Source organism: Pristis pectinata, chromosome 3, assembly GCF_009764475.1.
Source record: "Pristis pectinata isolate sPriPec2 chromosome 3, sPriPec2.1.pri, whole genome shotgun sequence".
Classification (NCBI taxonomy): Eukaryota; Metazoa; Chordata; class Chondrichthyes; order Rhinopristiformes; family Pristidae; genus Pristis; species Pristis pectinata.
The window spans coordinates 68,462,039-68,477,678 of NC_067407.1; the positions used below are offsets into that span (position 1 = coordinate 68,462,039).

Here is a 15,640-nt window from a genome sequence, read left to right on the forward strand (position 1 = left end):
TAGGAATTTTAAAGTGGATTTGAGGGGAAAGTTTATTTTTAAGCAGAGAGGGGTTGATATCTAGACCGTGCTGCCAGAGTAGGTGGTAGATCAGATACAATTGTTATGTTTAAGAGGCCTTTAGACAGACACCTAAGTAGGTAAGGCATAGAAGGATATGGTGCTAATGTGGGTGAATGGGATGAGTGTAAATGGGTAAAAAGGTCAGTGTGAGCATGCTGGGTCGTAAGGCCTGTTTCTGTGCTGTACAGCTCTGTGATTCTCTCTGACTCTTTGAGTGTGAATAGGCAGAGTAGGTGAAGAGTAACCAGTGTATGCAGCATATTAGAATTTTTCTAAGCTTTTGACAAGGTTCCACAAGAGGTTGGTGAACAAGGGTAGAGCACATGATATACCAGTTTGGATTGAGAGTTGGTTAACAGATAGCAGGAATAAATGAGTCCTTCTTAGGTTTGCAGGCTGTGGCCACTGAGGTCCCAACAATTCACAATGTGTATCAATGACCAAAGAGGACATTTCTAAGTTTGATGGAACAAGTGTAAGTGGCAACATGAATTGAAATGAGGATGCAAGCCGAGCTAGTAACAGTACAATCTGGAAAAATGAGGTTTGATAGAAAAAGCAGAAATGATGAGTGTTTTTGAAATGGTGGAAAGTTGGGAAATGTTATTTTCAAAGGGACCATGGTATTTTTATACACAAGTCATTGAAAGCTATCATACAGGTACAACAAGCAATTAAGAAGGCAAATGGTATGTTGGCCTTTATTAAAGGAGTAAAGATGTCTTATTATTATGTAGGGCCTTGGTAAGACAACATCTGGAGTATTATGTACAATTTTGGTCTGCTTGCTTAAAAAAAAATTGACTTGTTTTTGAGACAGCTTGGTGAAGATTCACCCGATGAGTTCCTGAGAAGGCAGGTCTGTTATAAGAGGAAAGATTGAGAAGACTAGACCTCTATTCTCTAGAGCTTACAACATTGAGAGGTGACCTCATTGAAACATTCTAGATTGTTAAGGGGCTCACCTGTGGAGGATATTCTCCCTGGTTGAGGTGTTCAAGAAGTTGGAATCAGTCTCAGAATTAGGGATAGGCCATGTAGGACTAAAATGAGGATCTATTTCTTCACTTCATGAATAGTGGATTGTCGGAATTCTCTGTCCCAGAGGGTTATGGAGGCTCAATCATTGATTTCATTCAAAATTGAGAAATATTTTTGGATATTAGAAAACCAAAGAAAAAGGAGGTAAGATGAGAAGATGGTGTTGAAATGGAAGATCATCGCAATCTTGATGAATGGCAGTTTATGCTTGGGGCAGAATGCTCTTCTATTTCTTATGTTCTTATGACTAGATAAGTTCCCATGTATGAGATCAAATTTACTTGAAAGAGAGAAGATGCCTGATTCTGCCAGAAGATTTTCTGGTCCAAGGTCAACATGTCTTATATGTTTCCAAATCCATCTCCACTGGGGATGAGAGTGTGGTGGTTGTGTTACTCTATTAATCTAGATGCCTGCACTGTTAATTCAATGGCACAATTTTAAATGAAATTTAAAACTTCCAGATTATAAAACTTCCAGATTGTTTGATTGCTGGGTATTTGCAGACCTCCAAGCTTTTGCAGGAGACATCAGTTTTTGGGAAAGGGGGCAAAGTAGAATTAAGAAGATCAAGTTTTCAAACAAGCACAGGAGGAAAAATTGATCCATTGTTATTGAAGCTGTCCGGAGCTATCAAACTCAGCAGACAGCAAATGGAGTCATACATCTGGCTTTTAGGACAGAGAAGTATTCCTCTTAATCAAGGCTGGGATATTCGTGTCATCCAGAATTTCCCTGATGGCAAATTTGCCGATTTAATTTGTTTTATGATTTGATGGTTGTTTTATTCATTCCTTTGGTTTAATTTCAGTGAAATTGTGGTCCACAAACCTGGATAACTCTGTGGCAAGCATTGAAGCAAAGGCCAATGTTTGCTGCGTTAAGTTCAGCCCAACCTCCAGGTACCACTTGGCCTTCGGATGTGCAGGTAACATCCTCTGAAATATGTTTTTTATCTATTATTTGGACTATGGTGTTTTCTTGTTGTAGAGATGATGTGAATTTAGAGTTGTCCTGGTTTACGAAGTGCTGCTCTTAAACTTCTAAAACATGCAACAAGATCGACAGGAATTGATGAAAGCAGCTGCTTCAGTTTTAGTGTCACAGAAACGGGGATCATTCTGATTACCACAGCAGTGCTTCTATCATCCTCTTTGTAAGAAGTGAACTTGAGCTGAAAAAATTTGCAATATCATTTGAGGGACAGTGAGTCCATGCTGGCTGTGTAGAGCAGTTCAGCTAGTCCCCCTCTCCTGCTCTGTCTCTGCAGTCCTGCAAGTCTATTTCCATCAACTATCACTTTGATGGGACTGTACTAGAGCCCCCCCCCCCCCCCCCCCAAAAGTCGGCAGGAACTAGAGGAGCAGATGTGTAGAGAGATCACAGAAAGCTGTAAGAATAATTAGTGGGAGACTTGAACTTCCCTAATATTGACTTGGGTCACCCATAGTGCAAAGGGCTTGGATGGGGTGGAATTTGTTAAATGTGTCCAAGAAAGTTACAAGAGGGAGTGACACTGGACCTCCTCCTAGGGAACGTGGTGGGGGAGTACCAGTGACTACAATTTTAGTAGTTTTAAAATAGTTATGGAGAAAGATAGGACTGGTCCACAAATTAAAGTCTTGCATTGGGGCAGAGCCAGTTTTGGAGGCATTAGGTGGGATCTTGCAGAAGTTGATTCGGTGAGACTGTTTGCAGGTAAGGGGACATCTGGCAAGTGGAAGTCTTTTAAAAGTGTGATATCAGGGACAGAAACAGCAAGTTCCTGTTAGGATGAAGGGCAAGACTGGCAAGTTTAGGGAACCTTGGTTGACGAGAGTTATTGAGGCTCTGGTCAGGAAAAAGGAGGAAACCTACATCAGGTTTAGACAGTCGGGATCAAATGATTCCCTCAACAAGTTTTAGAGTACACTTAAGAGGGAAATCAGGAGGACAAAATGAGGGTATGAAATGGATCTGGCATGCAAAGTCAAAGAAAATCCCAAGGGATTTCATGGGTGTATTAAGATTAAAAGGGTGGCTAGAGAGAGACTCTGTCCACTTACAGACCAGCATAGTCATCTGTGTGTGGAGCCACAGGATGTGGGTGAGATCTTTGAATATTTCTCATCAATTTTTACTGTGAAGAAGATCATGGAAGCTAAGGAATTAAGTTAAATGAGTTGTGATATCTTGGACCATATACAACATACTAAAGACGAGATATTGGCAGTCCTAAAGCACATTAAAGAGAATAAATCCCCAGGGCCTGACCAAGTGCATCTTCAGACCTTGTGAGAAATATCACCTATAGCCACAGGTGAAGTTCCAAAAGACTGGTGGGTGGCTAATGTTGTACTGTTATTTAAGAAGGACAGCAAAGAAGAGCCAGGAACTGCAGGCTGATATGCCTGATATCAGTGGTGGGTAAGTTTCCAGAAGGGATTCTGAGGGACAGGATCTACCAGCATTTGGATAGACATGGTCTGATTAGGGATAGTCAGCAAAGCTTTGTGCATGGAAAATCATGTCTCACAAAACTGTTAGCTTTTTGAAGAGGTCATCAAGAGGATTGATGAGGTCAGGGTAGTGGATGTTGTCTATATGGACTTCAGCAAGGCCTTTCACATCGTCCTGCATGGAAGCTGGTCTGGAAGGTTAGATCGCGTGGGATCTGGGGAGTGCTATCTAAGTAGATATATAATTGGCTTGATAGTAGGAAGCAGAGGGTGATGGTGAATGGAATTTAATATTGACCTATACAAGGTGTTGTGTTTTGGGAGTCAAATTGGGATAGGGCATATAGAGTAAATGGTAGGGTACAATGGAATGTTAATGTTGACAGAGACCATGAGATCTACGGCTATAGTCCCCGAAAGTGGCAAAAAAGAGTGGATATGGTGGTGAAGACAAATGGCATGCTTGGCTTCATGGGTCTGGGTATAGAATTAAAGAGTTGGGATGTTATGTTGCAGCTTTACAAAACACCAGTTATGTTGCACTTGGAGTATTGTGTACACTTCTGGTCACCATACTATGGATGTGGTTCTGCTGGAGAGAGTGCAGAGGAGATTAACCAGAATGTTGCCTGGACTGGAGGACTTCAGTTATGGGGAAAGATGTGGTAATTGGTTTATTATTGTCGCATGTGCTGACATACAGTGAAAAGCTTTTGTTTGCATGCCATCCAGACAGACCATTCCAAACATAAGTATATTGAAGTAGTACAATAAGGGGAGAAAAAGCAATACAGAATATAGTGTTACAGAGAGAGTGCAGTGCAGGTGGACAAATAAAGTGCAAGGGCCATGATGAGGTAAATTGAGTAATCAAGAGTTCATCTTTGGCGTAAAAGAGATCCGTTGAAGAGTGATAATAGCAGGATAGTAGCTGTCCTTGAGTCTGCTGGTATGTGTTCTCGAGCTTTTCAGGGAGAAGGAGCACATCCTGATGGTCTGCTTTTCCAAAGTGCAGCTGGGGCATGGATCGGTCTCTTCAATAGTTGTGTGGCAGTCGCTGAGGGTGTTTGGAGCCCCTGTGGGACAGGAGACTTGCTGATAATATTTTGGTAACACTCTCGAAGCTGGCCTTGTTGAAGTCCCCAGCAGTGATGAACAAGGCCTCGGTATACTATTTCAAGGCTTTAATTGTGGAGTATAGTTCATCGAATGCAAGTTTCATGTCCACCTGGGGTGGGATGTAAACTGCTGTTAGGATAGGCTGTGTTGTGATCGTCAATGACCCACATGGAGACTGGAACCGTAGATTAAAAAAAAAGGTCTGTATTCAGCACAACAAGCAGGCATTCTAGAAGGATCCCTCTTCTTCACCTCTCTCTCCCCCCTCCCCCACTGACCCCCTGAGAATCTGTATATTTAATTGCCCATTGCTATCTTTGTGCTTAGAGTACAAAACCTCAATGTATTTTAGATATTCGACAGTTTCAATAGTTATGGAACCATAGAACACTACACAGAAAACAGCCCATTCGGCCCTTCTAGTATGTGCCGAAACTTTATTCCGCTAGTCCCATTGACCTGCACTCGGTCCATAACCCTCCAGACCTCTCCCCTCCATATATCTATCCAATTTATTCTTAAAGCTTAAGAGTGAGCCTGCATTTACCATGTCAGATGGCAGCTCGTTCCACACTCCCACCACTCTGAATGAAGAAGTTCCCTCTAATGTTCCCCCTAAATTTTTCCCCTTTCACGCTAAAGCCACGTCCTCGTACTTATCGCTCCTAATCTAGGTGGAAAGAACCTACTCGCATTTACTTTGTCGATACCCCTCATAATTTTGTAAACCTCTATCAAATCTCCCCTCATTCTTCTACGCTCCAAGGAATAAAGTCCTAACCTGTTCAATCGTTCCCTGTAACTCAACTCCTGAAGACCTGGCAACATTCTAGTAAATCTTCTCTGCACCCTTTCAATCTTACTGATATCCTTCCTATAGTTAGGTGACCAGAACTGCGCACAATACTCCAAATTTGGCCTCACCAATGTGTCATACAACCTCACCATAACATCCCAACTCCTATACTTAATACTTTGATTTATGAATGCCATGATGCCAAAAGCCGCCTTTACAACCTGTAGTGCCAAATTATAATTACCTACTTTTACCTGTCTACACCCAAAAATGTTACTTAGTAGAATTACATATAATGCGAGCACATCCCAACTGACAGGACATCTTTGCATATCTGAACACCACCTGTGGATGGTCTGAAGGGTTCTGAACATAAAACCCCAGACACCCAAAGTATAGTTTTATTACAGTACTGAGGGATATGCAAACACCTAGAATATTAATTGACAAAACAAATATGTCTTGAACTATGCAGGAATATGCATTAAGTGATAGGAGATGGCCACTTAATACCTTCCCTGATCTCCTGTGAGTTTCAGTGAGGGCTGATTACAAACAAACATTTATTGTTTTCCCCTATGTAGTTTACAATGGTGCAGAATCAGAATGTCCCATGCCCAATGGTTAATTTCAATACACAATGAATGTTGGATTGTGACAGTTTTTGTTTGAAGACTGGTTCTCATTTGTATTAATAGCTTCTATCCACATAATTCTTGAGAGATGTTCCGTGTCTAACAATCCCTAACACACACACCCTTGTCGGCCCCATGGAGAGAAATCTGACACTGGGAGGAAGAAAGCTGAAGCGGGTTCCAGTTTAAGCCAGTAAGAAGCCCCACAACAGATGATCTACCCAAATCCCTATGAAAACATGTCCCTACGTGGACCTACATCTACATTATCTGTTATCTCTAACTGGCCATGTGGGAAAATAATTTGAATCTAGCATTGGTAGGAATAACATGTTGCTCCAAGTGTTCTGGGTGACCTTCCTAAATAAGTTTCATCCATTCAATAGTTCCAGCCACCCTACTGTGGATATACTTTAGGGCATGGTCTATTTCTGATACTGTCGGTGATGCCTGTGGTTGAAGATGGTAGATTTGTCATTCGTGGCATTTCGCTCCCTCCTCCCTCACTGGACCATTGTGGCGTACATTGCATTCAAATCTTACATTCTTGTCCTCATCAACCTGGTCTCGGTATGAATTTGAGACTATAGGACATGGCTGTCAGTAGTTACTGTGTGGGCAAAGGTAACCTAGTTTGTCTCAGGTTGATCATGGGTAATAGTTTGTGTTGTGTAAAGTGGTAGAGGGATGCATAGGTCAGAATAAACATCAGTCTCTTCGTAGGTTGCTCTGATCTGTCAACTGGGGAGTTAGGGTGGTAGATATCTGAGTGGGTATCCTGATAGCACTGTTACACCACCTCCCACCCCCTCCTCATGTTGGGAGCTGACCTCACCAGTGAAGGGGCCCAGCACATTTGGTATTAGCTCCCATCTAGGCTGCAGTGACTGGCTTCTGCCATTCTGTGATAGGTTTCATTACAGTTTTGCTGGAACCAGTTGACCAGGTACACCTGCGAACCCTTGAACTCACTGGGTCCCCAGTTCCCATGCACCCTTGAACTCTCCAGGTTCACTGGAAATTTTTTTGCTATTGTGTAATAATGTGCCAGATGAGTGGAATTTTACGGTAAATTCCAGCCTTAGAGGAAGTGCGGTGAATATTAACAAAACACTCCTGCAAATTAGTTCCAGGGCTTTGTTCTATCATCAGTGATAAAGTACCTTCAGAACTTTGTGTCCTGTGGTACCACCATGGTACCAGTCACCTTAAATCCAGAAACACAGCCATGTGTAATGATCTCCGAAAGTAGCAGCACCATTAGGTAAGGTTATATGGATAGCATATTGGGATCATTGAGAGTTGTGGATACAACTTAGCACATCACGAAAACCAGCTCCCCTCCATGGACTCTTGTCTACACTTCTCAATGCCTCGGTGAAGCAGCCAACATAATTAAAGACCCCGCCCACCCTGGACATTCTCCCTTCTCCCCCCTCCCATCAGGCAGAAGATACAAAAGCCTGAAAGCCCATTCCACCAGGCTCAAGGACAGCTATCCCGGTGTTATAAGAATATTGAATGGTCCCCAGTATGATAAAATGGACTCTTGACCTCAAATACAGGAAGTGCCCGACTTACAAGTGTCCGTACTTACGAACCGACCTTCGTGGTCCCCGGGCCAAGTGCGCAGTGCAGTTGTGATCCCCAGGCCAAGTGCGCATGCGCGGACACTGTTCCGAGTTACACACAAAATCGGGTTATGAACAGTCTCAAAAACGGAACCCGCTCATAACCCGGGGACTTCCTGTACCTCATTATGACCTTGCACCTTATTGTCTGCCTGCACTGCACTTTCTCTGTAACTGTAACAATTTATTCTGCATTCTGTTGTTGCTTTTCCCTTGTACTACCACAATGTAATGTGATGAAATAATCAGTATGGATGGCATGGAAAACGAAGTTTTTCATTGCACCTTGGTACATGTGACAATAATAAATCAAATGACTAATTTACCATTTTTGCCTTCATTGGCCAGGCCATAGAATATAACAACAGAAGTTAGCATACAATTTTATAAAACGTGGGTTAGGCCACAGTTGGGATATTGTTTGTAGTTCTGGTCTGTGAGGAAGAACATGATTGCACTGGAGAGGCTAAAGAGGTGATTCACCAGGATGTTGCCTGGGATGGAATGTTTCAACTATGAGGAGAGACTGGATAGGCAGGGTTTGTTTTGGAGCAGTGGAGCCTATGGGAGAACCTGACAGAAGTGAACATAAATTATGAAGGACGTAGTTAAATATATATGCTTTCCCAAATCAAAGTCACCTTAAATCCAGAAACACAGCCATATGTAATGATCTCCGAAAGTAGCAGCACCGTTAGGTAAGGTTATATGGATAGCATATTGGGATCATTTTGCTTTCCCAAATCAAAGGTATCTAAAACTAGAGGGCATAAGTTTAGGTTAAGGGGTAAGAGATTTAGAGTGCATCTGAGAGAGAATATTTTCAACCAGAGGGTGGTTGCGATTCTGAGGGGTATTAGAGGTAGGTATTCTCACAACATTTAGGAGGTATCTAGACAAGCTCTTGAGTTGCCAAGTTGATAAATGAGATGAGTATAGATGGATGTTTGATGATCAGCATGAACATGATGGGTTGAAGGGCAGATTTCTGAACTGTATGACCCTAAGACAGATCAACTGAATTTTTTGTTATTAACAGAATATAGGGATATGGAATAGTGAGGGAAATTAGGCTTGAATGAGCCTAATTGGAAGGGTGAAATGATCTAACCCTGCTTGTGTTTCTTGGGTTATAGTTAAGTACCACTGATTGTAGATTATCTCTTGCGGTTTGCATACTTATTTATAGGTGCCCAATTTCATACACTGTGGTTACTCTCTCTCTCTCTCTCTCTCTCTCTCTCTCTCTCTCTCTCTCTCTCTCTCTCTCATATATATTTAAAACTATAGATATTAAAACATTATTGTTGACTGAAGCTTGCAAAATGTACTCTATTTTTAAGGTCAAAAATTGTGCTTTCACAGATCATTGTGTCCATTATTATGATTTGCGGAATACAAAACAGCCTATCATGGTCTTTAAGGGACATCGCAAGGCAGTATCATATGCCAAGTTTGTAATCGGAGAAGAAATAGTTTCAGCGTAAGTTCTGTTTCGATTCTTGAGCTTTTTGTTCATAGATCTGTAATGACTTGCATGTCAATTTAAGAACCTCCCTTTGACCCCATTGAGAGACACTTGTGGCTCTATAGCAAATCCCATCATTTTCTTTGAAGGGATGCATTTGGGGTTGGGGCATCAGTCGTTCACATTGGTCTTCGGTTCCATACATTTCCATATCTCTTCACCTTACCAGGTAGTGGGGAAATATAATGAGAACTGAGAGCTTTTGTTATTGCTCTGACTGGGATATTCTTTGGGCCTCACAGCAACTCATAAACTGAAAAGGAATCGAGTGATGGCTGGGTGGGCAACAGAATTTAAAACTTGACAGAAACTTGGACATTTTCTTTAATTCAAACATCTTTTTCTCCGTGGTATCTCAACTGCACTTTCTTTTAAGCTGATGCTTAAGTGGGGTTATCTTGATGATTGCCACTGAGCAGAGCCAGGGTAAATTGCAAGCTTGAATTCTGAACTGGCTTGCCCAATGAAAGTGCATTTGAGATACCACAAAGAAAATGTCCAAGTTTCTAAGAGTGGAAGGCTGCTATTCTGGATAGAGGTCCGTGAGCAGTGGGATCGGTACTTTGTTGTTTGTCATACACAAGTCTGATTAGTAATTTTAGTGATGACACGAAAATTGGTGAAGTCATAGATAGCAAAGACTATTGTCTAAGGATATAGCAGGACAGAGATCAGCTGGAAAGTTGAGTGGAGTGGTGGCAGATGGAACTTAATCCAGACAGGTGTGAAGTGTATTTTGGGATGTCAAATACTGGTAGGACTTGTACAGTGAATGGCAGGGGCCTTAGGAATGTTGATGTACAGAGATCTTTGGGGTGCAAGTTCACAGCTCCCTGAAAATGGTGACACAGGTGGATAGGGTAGTAAAGAATGCATGCTTGCCTTCATAAATTGAGGCACTGAGCATAAGAGTTGGGACATCATGTTGTAGCTGTACAAAAATTGGTTAGGCTGCACTTAGTACTTTGTACAGTTCTGATCCCACACTACAGGAAGGATGTGGGAGCAATAGAGAGTGCAGAAGAGATTCACTGGGATGTTGACTGGAATGGACGGCTGTAGTTATAAGGAGAGATTGGATAGGTTGGATTTGTTCTCGTGGAGTGTAGGAGGGTTTTTAAGGGCGTAGATAGAGTCTTTCTCCAAGGGCTGGCCAATCTAATACTAGAGGGCACAGGTTTGTGAGAGGGGAGAAGTTTGAAGGAGGTCTGAGGAGCAAGCTTTTCCCCACATAGAGTAGTGATTATATGGAACAAGCTGCCAGAGGTTGAGGCAGATACAATGTTTAAAAGGCATTTGGACAGGTCCTTGGATAGGACAGGTGTGGAGGGATACAGACCTAATGCAGACAAATGGGATTAGTGTAGATAGGCATTGTGGTTGGCATGGACGAGTTAGGACAAAGAGCCTGTATTTGTCCTGTACAACCCTTGTAACTCCACATGTAATGAGACCTGGTTCTCCTTTATAAACCAGTCAATGAAAGCATGCAAGCTTTCATAATGAGAGGATTTGAGGAGCAGGGATATCTGTCTGCAGTCATACAGAGCCTTCGTGAGACCTCACCTTGAGTATTGTGTGCAGTTTTGATCTCCTTGTTTAAGGAAGATGTTCTTGCTATGGTGGCAGATCTAGGAAGGTTCACCAGACTGATTCCAAGGATGGCACGAGTGAGGTATGAAAAAACATTGGAATGATTAGGCTTGTATTTAGTAGAGTTTAGAAAACTGAAGCACAGTGGCACAGTTAGAGACCCTGGTTCAATCCTGACCTCCAGTGCTGTCTGTGGAGTTTGCAAGTTCTCCCTGTGACTGCAAGGATTTCCTCCCAGATCCTAAGGATATGTTGGTTGTTAGGTTAATTGGCCACTGTAAATTGCCCCAGTGTGTTGGTGGCTGGTAAAATCTGGGGAAAGTTGATAAGAATGTGGGGAAAATAAAACAAATGATTTTTGTAGGGTTGGTGTAAATGGGTGGTTGATGGTCCTCGCAGGCTTGGTGAGCCAAAGGGCCTGTTTCTGTGTTGTATGTCTCTATGATTCAAATGAGAGGTACCTCATTGAAGCTGTACAGACTAAATGCAGGGAGGATGTCCCTGAAGGTGTGGTAGTCCACAATCATAAGTCATAGCCTAAACATATAGGATAAGCCACTTTGGACTGAGGTGAGAAATTTCTTTGTCCAAAGTCTAGAGAACATGTGGATTCTCTACCACAAAAGGCCATTGAGATCAGATCAATAAATATATACATGAAGGAGTTAGATATAGTTCAAATATTAAGACAGATAAATCTCTGGGGCCTGATGGGATTTTCCCCAGGCTGCTTCAAGAGGCTAGGGAGGAGATTGTTGAACCGCTGGTAAGGATCTTTGAGTCCTCGTTGTCCATGGGGATGGTGCCAGAGGATTGGAGGGTTGCGAATGTTGTCCCCTTGTTTAAAAAAGGTAATAGGGATAGGCCAGGGAATTATAGACCGGTGAGTCTCACGTCTGTGGTGGGTAAGCTGTTAGAAAGGATTCTAAGGGATAGGATTTATGAACACCTAGAGAATCATGGACTGATTAGGGACAGCCAGCATGGCTTTGTGAAGGGAAGATCTTGCCTCACAAGCCTGATAGAGTTCTTTGAGAAGGTGACCAGGAAGATTGATGAGGGCAGTGCGGTGGTTTACATGGATTTTAGTAAGGTGTTTGATAAGGTTCCTCATGGTAGGCTTCTTCAGAAGGTCAGAGGCCAAGGGATCCAAGGAAGCTTGGCTGTGTGGATTAGGAATTGGCTTGCATGTAGAAAGCAGAGGGTTGTGGTGGAAGGAGTGCCCTCGGATTGGAAGGCAGTGACTAGTGGTGTCCCGCAGGGATCGGTTCTGGGACCTCTACTTTTTGTGATATTTATAGATGACTTAGATGAGGGGGTGGAGGGCTGGGTTAGTAAGTTTGCGGACGACACTAAGGTAGGCGGTGTTGTGGATAGTGTGGAGGGCTGTTGGAGCTTACAGAGGGATATTGATAGGATGCAGAGCTGGACTGACAAGTGGCAGATGGAGTTCAATCTGGAGAAGTGTGAGGTGGTACACTTTGGAAGGACAAACTCCAGGGCAGAGTACTGGGTAAATGGCAAGGTACTTGGCAGTGTGGAGGAGCAGAGGGATCTGGGGGTTCATATTCACAGTTCATTGAAAGTTGCCTCACAGGTGGAAAGAGCAGTTAAGAAGGCCAATGGGATGTTGGCTTTCATAAGTCGCGGGATTGAGTTTAAGAGCCGCGAGGTGATGATGCAGCTTTACAAAACTCTAGTTAGGCCACACTTGGAGTACTGTGTTCAGTTCTGGTCGCCGCATTATAGGAAAGATGTGGAGGCGTTGGAGAGGGTGCAGAGGAGATTTACCAGGATGCTGCCTGGATTAGAGAGTATTGAATATGAGGAGAGGTTTGAGGTGCTAGGGCTTTATTCACTGGAAAGGAGGAGGATGAGAGGAGACATGATAGAGGTATATAAAATATTGAGAGGAATAGATAGAGTAGACAGTCAGCGCCTCCTTCCCAGGGCACCAATGCTCAAGACGAGAGGTCATGGCTTTAAGGTTATGGGTGGGAGGTTCAGGGGAGATGTCAGGGGGAGGTTTTTCACCCAGAGAGTGGTTGGTGTATGGAATGCACTGCCTGGGGTGGTGGTGGAGGCAGATACATTGAACTGGTTCAAGAGCTTGTTGGATAGGCATATGGAGGAGTGTGGGATGGGGGGGATATGCAGGAGGAAGGGGTTAGGTAGTGTGAGGGTGGTTTGATGGACGGCACAACATGGTGGGCCGAAGGGCCTGTTTTGTACTGTATGGTTCTATGGTTAAATGGCTAAGGAGATCAACTGTATGGAAAGAAAGCTGAAACCATGTACTGAATTTGAATGATCCACTATGATCATATTGAATTATGGAGCAAGCTCGAAGGGATAAACAGCCTATTTTTTCTGTTCTGTTTGAGTTTCCCTCCTTCCCTCCTATTCCATGTTTCTGTTTCAAATTCACAGATCAGTTCACATAGAGTAGGTGAAGCCCATCATGGTCCTCTGAAGATGATCACCTTCCTTTACACTGTGGTTATTGACATGGAGTTTGTTTGCAGGTCAACAGATAGTCAGTTAAAGCTGTGGAATGTGAACAGACCACACTGCCTGCGGTCATTTAAAGGTCACATCAATGAAAAGAACTTTGTGGGTTTAGCATCTAATGGAGATTATATCGCCTGTGGTAAGTGACTGACTTTAATACTGAGTGTGGAGGCCTAAGTAGAAATAATTTGCATCAGTTGTAGGTGAGAGAGGGTGTTTTGTCTTAGTAAACCTTCAACATTTGTTCACCAGTTCTCCCCAGCAAACAGCATTGATGCAACTAACATGGCAGCCACTAGTAAATGTTGATGTGACTTTTTACTTGGAAATATGAAAATTTTATATCCTATATCCAAATCATCTTTTGGACAGACCATAATTTATTGATCATCATTGAAATCAAAAACATTTTTATATTAAAGGATCTCCAAGAATTGACAGCAGCAACTGAAGTGGAATTTGACTATTTGAATTTCTCTGAAAATGAAGTTAAAGTAAATGCAATGATAATTTTGAGAAGGAACTTGCAAAACATAGTTGAGAAGAAAAATGTTACTGGGAAGGTACGGGTGAGGACTGTACCACAGAGATGGTGCATCCTTAATTGATGGTGTAAGGTTCTCTGATTCTGATGAAAAGTTATCTATTTGGAAAAATGTCCTGAGGAAGTCCACTGAAGTAAAAGTTGACACCATAGCAAGGGAGGAGCTGTTAAAGTATGAGATTGGCTTGAGAGGCATTTTTTTTTAAGGACCAGTTTTTGAGGCTGAGGTTAAATGAGAGAATTCCAAGACTTCTGTGAGGAGTATGGGTGGCATATTCATACTGCAGTTGGTGCTCCAGCCTCTCAGCTCCAGGGACCTGTATTTGGTCCAGATCTTGGGTACTGCCTTTGTGGAATTTGCATATTGTCCCTATGATCACATGGGTCTCCATTGACTGTCGATAAGTGGCAAAGGAATGAGAGGAAAATTGGTGCATCTGTGAGAGAGAATTGTTGCAGGGTTATAGGGAATTGAGGAAGTGAGAATAGAGCTGATGGGATTGCTCTCCTGAGAGCTGACCAGTGGGGCGATTGCTGCCTTCTGTATTGTAATAAGTAGGCTGCTCCACCATACATTCTCTCTCCTTACACCCACTACCACCACCTCATGTCAAGTAATCCCACCAGTTTCTGTACAAGATATCATAATCCATTTGTTGTTCTTACTGCTTAACTGTGGGTTTGTTCTGAAATCTTGATGGATATTAATGATGGACTCTGTGTGTTAAATAATGAATTTTGAGAGTGTGGCTTTAATCTTGTTTCTCATTCCAGGAAGTGAAAACAATTCTCTCTACCTCTACTATAAGGGGCTCTCAAAAACACTGCTCACCTTTAAATTTGACACAGTTAAAAGTGTTTTGGACAAAGACAAAAAGGAGGATGATACCAATGAATTTGTCAGTGCTGTGTGTTGGAGAGCATTACCAGATGGGGTAAGTGGTGATATATTTAGTGTTAGGAGATGTTACGACCAGTGTAAAGGTGATTGTATACACAGTGCATGTTGGAAGATGTTTCAGGTGAAGTAAATGATGCTGGACTCACATACTGTAGTATGTAGAGCAATCATTTCAGTTCCATTTCTCTAATATCAAACAAAGAAGCTGGAAACACACAGAACATCATATAGCATCTGTGGGGAGAGAAATATGTATGGCCTAACCAGTGTTTTAAGCAGTTTCAAAATAAGTCAAGAAGTAGGTGAGATAAAAGATCAAATTCCAAGGGCTTGATGATGTACATCTACAAATGTGACTGTACTATTTGAGAGAGAAGAAAATGGTGAACTACCAAATTATTTGTTTACTGTCAATTTTTAGAATCTATTGTAGCGAGGTGCTACGCACTGAGCTAAGAATGAAACACGCAGTCAGAGGTCTGAACTCGACTGATTTATTTTTCAACCTCCCGTGCCAGCTTTTAAACCCGTTATGGACCCCGCCCTCTCCGGGCGGAAGTGACACCCGCAATACGTCACCAACTCTTCCCGCGCGCGGGCTTTCTCTCCTCACTGTCAAAAAAGAAAGCCCGGCACCATTTTGCGGCTGGCCTTCCTGCCGGCGCGCACTCCATTCTTGGAGCCGGTTCGCTTGCCTCAAAGGTAGGTCGCTACATGAACTCCCCCCCACCCCCCCCCCCACCCAGAACTGGCAATACCCCTCCCAAAGTCCACAGTTTGGGACAGTTGCTGTTTGGACGGTCTGCCTCTGCGCCGTGGAGCCTGAGCCTCAACAGTCTG

At 42.8% G+C, this 15,640-nt stretch overlaps 1 protein-coding gene across 2 annotated transcripts in view; it reads left to right on the forward strand.

Annotated features, from left to right (window-relative positions):
• cop1 (COP1 E3 ubiquitin ligase) overlaps positions 1-15,640 on the forward strand; it is a 137,608-nt gene that overhangs the window by 87,105 nt on the left and 34,863 nt on the right. For both annotated transcript variants that reach the window (XM_052012552.1, XM_052012550.1), the window contains exons 15-18: positions 1,916-2,032; positions 9,089-9,206; positions 13,370-13,494; positions 14,674-14,834. In XM_052012552.1, coding sequence (XP_051868512.1) covers positions 1,916-2,032; positions 9,089-9,206; positions 13,370-13,494; positions 14,674-14,834 — 521 coding nt within the window. The remainder of the gene's footprint in view (positions 1-1,915; positions 2,033-9,088; positions 9,207-13,369; positions 13,495-14,673; positions 14,835-15,640) is intronic.